The sequence below is a fragment of the Penaeus vannamei genome, chromosome 3 (genome assembly GCF_042767895.1).
Source record: "Penaeus vannamei isolate JL-2024 chromosome 3, ASM4276789v1, whole genome shotgun sequence".
Lineage (NCBI taxonomy): Eukaryota > Metazoa > Arthropoda > Malacostraca > Decapoda > Penaeidae > Penaeus > Penaeus vannamei.
In genome coordinates this window covers 11,477,635-11,480,105 of record NC_091551.1, presented here as the reverse complement: position 1 = coordinate 11,480,105, position 2,471 = coordinate 11,477,635, and the positions used below count along the sequence as shown (strand labels likewise).

Here is a 2,471-nt window from a genome sequence, read left to right as displayed (position 1 = left end):
GAAGAAGAAAAGATATGAATTCATATGCGATTTTTTCAAAATGGTTGGATGATATAAGTTTAGTGATAATAATGGTTAATAACGATAATGATAATTATGATACCAATAATAATGATGATGATGATGATAACAATAATGATGGTGATGATAATAATAATGATGATGATGATAATAACAATGATGATGATAATAATAATGATGATGATAACAATAATGATGATAATGATAATACTATTACTACTACAACTGCTACTTATGTTAAAAATGATAATAACAATTATGATAATAATCATAACGATCATGGTGACAATGGAAATAGCAATAATGTTAACAATAAGGATAATAGTAATAAGATGAATGGTAGTAATAATGATAGTAATAATAATGACAGTAGCAATGATAATGATGATAATGATAATAACTGTTTGACAGATTAAAAAAAAAAAAAAAAAAAAAAAGAGCCGCAACCCCCACCCACCAAAAAAAAAAAAAAAAAACAGCGAAACTAATGTTTTTTTTTCAACGCTGTTTCCTTGCTAGGGAATCGCCATTCTCATCCTCGTTCTCCTTTTTCTCCCTCTCCTTCTTATTCTCATTCTCTTTCTCTTCATTCCCCCTCCCTTTCTTATTTTTATGCTCATTCTCATATCCATTTTCATGTTCATGTTCCTCATTCTCCCTCTCCTTCTTATTCTCATTCTCATTCTCATTCTCCCTCTCCTTTTTATTCTTATTCTCATTATTCGCCTTCTTCTTATTCTTATTCTCAGTTCCATTCTTATTCTCATTCTTATTCTCATTTTCATTCTTATTTTTTCTCATTCTTATTCTCATTCTCATTCTCATTCTTCACCTCCTTCCCCATGTCTTTCTCATTCCTATTCTCATCCTTCTTCTCCTTCCTCATCCCATTCCCATGCTCATTTTCATTCTCATTCTCATTCTCCCTCTCCTTATTCTCATTCTCGTTCTCGTTCTCCTAATTCTTCTCCATATTCTCATATTAAATTTTCATTCTTATTCTCATTCTCGTTCTCCTCGCTCTCAGTCTCATGTTCCTTCTTCTTTTCCTTACCCTTCTCCTTCTCCTCCTCCTCCTCCTTTTTACTCTCATTTTCATTCTCCTTCTCCTCATTTTCATTTTCCTTCTGCACCTCATTCTCCTTCTCCTCGTTTTCATTCTCCTTCTCCACATTTTCATTCTCCTTCTCCTCTTTATTCTCCTTCTCCTTTTCATTCTCATTCTCCTCATTTTAATCTGCATTTTCCTTCTCCTTTTCATTCTCTTCATTTTCATTCCCATTCTCCTATCCATTCTCATTCTCATTCTCCTCTTCATCTTCATTCTCCTTCTCTTCCTCATCCTCATCCTCTTTCGTATATAACCGAGATAAATCCTAGGCCTCCTCATTCTCCTCCTCATTTTCATTCTCATTCTCCTCTTCATTCTCCTCCTCCTTTTCCTTTTCCTTCTCCTCATTTTCATTCTCATTCTCCTCTTCATTCTCCTTCTCCTCATCCTCATCCTCATCCTCTTTCGTATATAACAGAGATAAATCCTCGGCCTCCTTTTCATTCTTCTCACTCTCATTCTCCTTCTCCTCATTTTCATTTTCATTCACTTTCTCCTTCTCCTCACTTTCATTCTCCTTCTCCTCTTCATCTTCCTTCTCCTCATCCTCATCCTCTTTCGTATATAACAGAGATAAATCCTCGGCCTCCTCATTCTCCTCCTCATTTTCATTCTCATTCTCCTCTTCACTCTCCTTCTCCTCTTCATTCTCGTTCTCCTCTCCATTCTCCTTCTCCTTCTCCTCATCCTCATCCTCATCCTCTTTCGTATATAACGGAGATAAATCCTCGGCCTCCTTCTCATTCTCATTCTCCTCACTTTCATTCTCAATGTCCTCTTCCTTCTCCTTCTCCTTTTCAATCTCCTTCTCCTTCTCCTCATCCTCATCCTCTTTCGTATATAACGGAGATAAATCCTCGGCCTCCATCTCCTTCTCCTTCTCCTCACTTTTATTCTCAATGTCCTCTTCCTTCTCCTCCTCTTCACTCTCCTTCTCCTCTCCATTCTCCTTCTCCTTCTCCTCATCCTCATCCTCTTTCGTATATAACAGAGATAAATCCTCGGCCTCCGTTGGTCTCGAAGAGGAAGCCATCGATAAGACAGCACGAAGTATATACGCCTCTCAGTTTCCGATATTCTCACGACAGGATATAAATAAACATCGCGCTGAAATTTGCGTTTTTTTTTTTTTTTGAGAGTAACGGCGGGGTAGACTGAGATAGTTTTTCCGTTTTCTTGTTCTTCGTCTTCTTCTTTTTCTTTTTGTTTGAGTGATGTTTGTGGGCTAGTTTTTAGTTATTATTATTGTTATTGTCATTATTATTATTATTATTATCATTATTATTATTATTATTATTTTTATTATTAGAATGATGTTTGGAGGCTAGTTTTCTTCTTC

The 2,471-nt window shown here is 35.9% G+C and overlaps 1 protein-coding gene across 1 annotated transcript; it reads right to left on the bottom strand.

The window, feature by feature from the left end:
* Positions 1–1,397: 1,397 nt before the first annotated feature.
* LOC138859571 (cilia- and flagella-associated protein 251-like) lies at positions 1,398–2,165 on the bottom strand. Its single transcript, XM_070115195.1, has one exon. It carries the CDS (start codon positions 2,163–2,165, stop codon positions 1,398–1,400), a length of 768 nt encoding a protein of 255 aa, XP_069971296.1.
* Positions 2,166–2,471: the final 306 nt, after the last annotated feature.

Bases quoted from the DNA above. Each gene is read 5' to 3' on its own strand.
- LOC138859571 (XM_070115195.1), bottom strand. From the start codon at position 2,165: ATGGCTTCCTCTTCGAGACCAACGGAGGCCGAGGATTTATCTCTGTTA.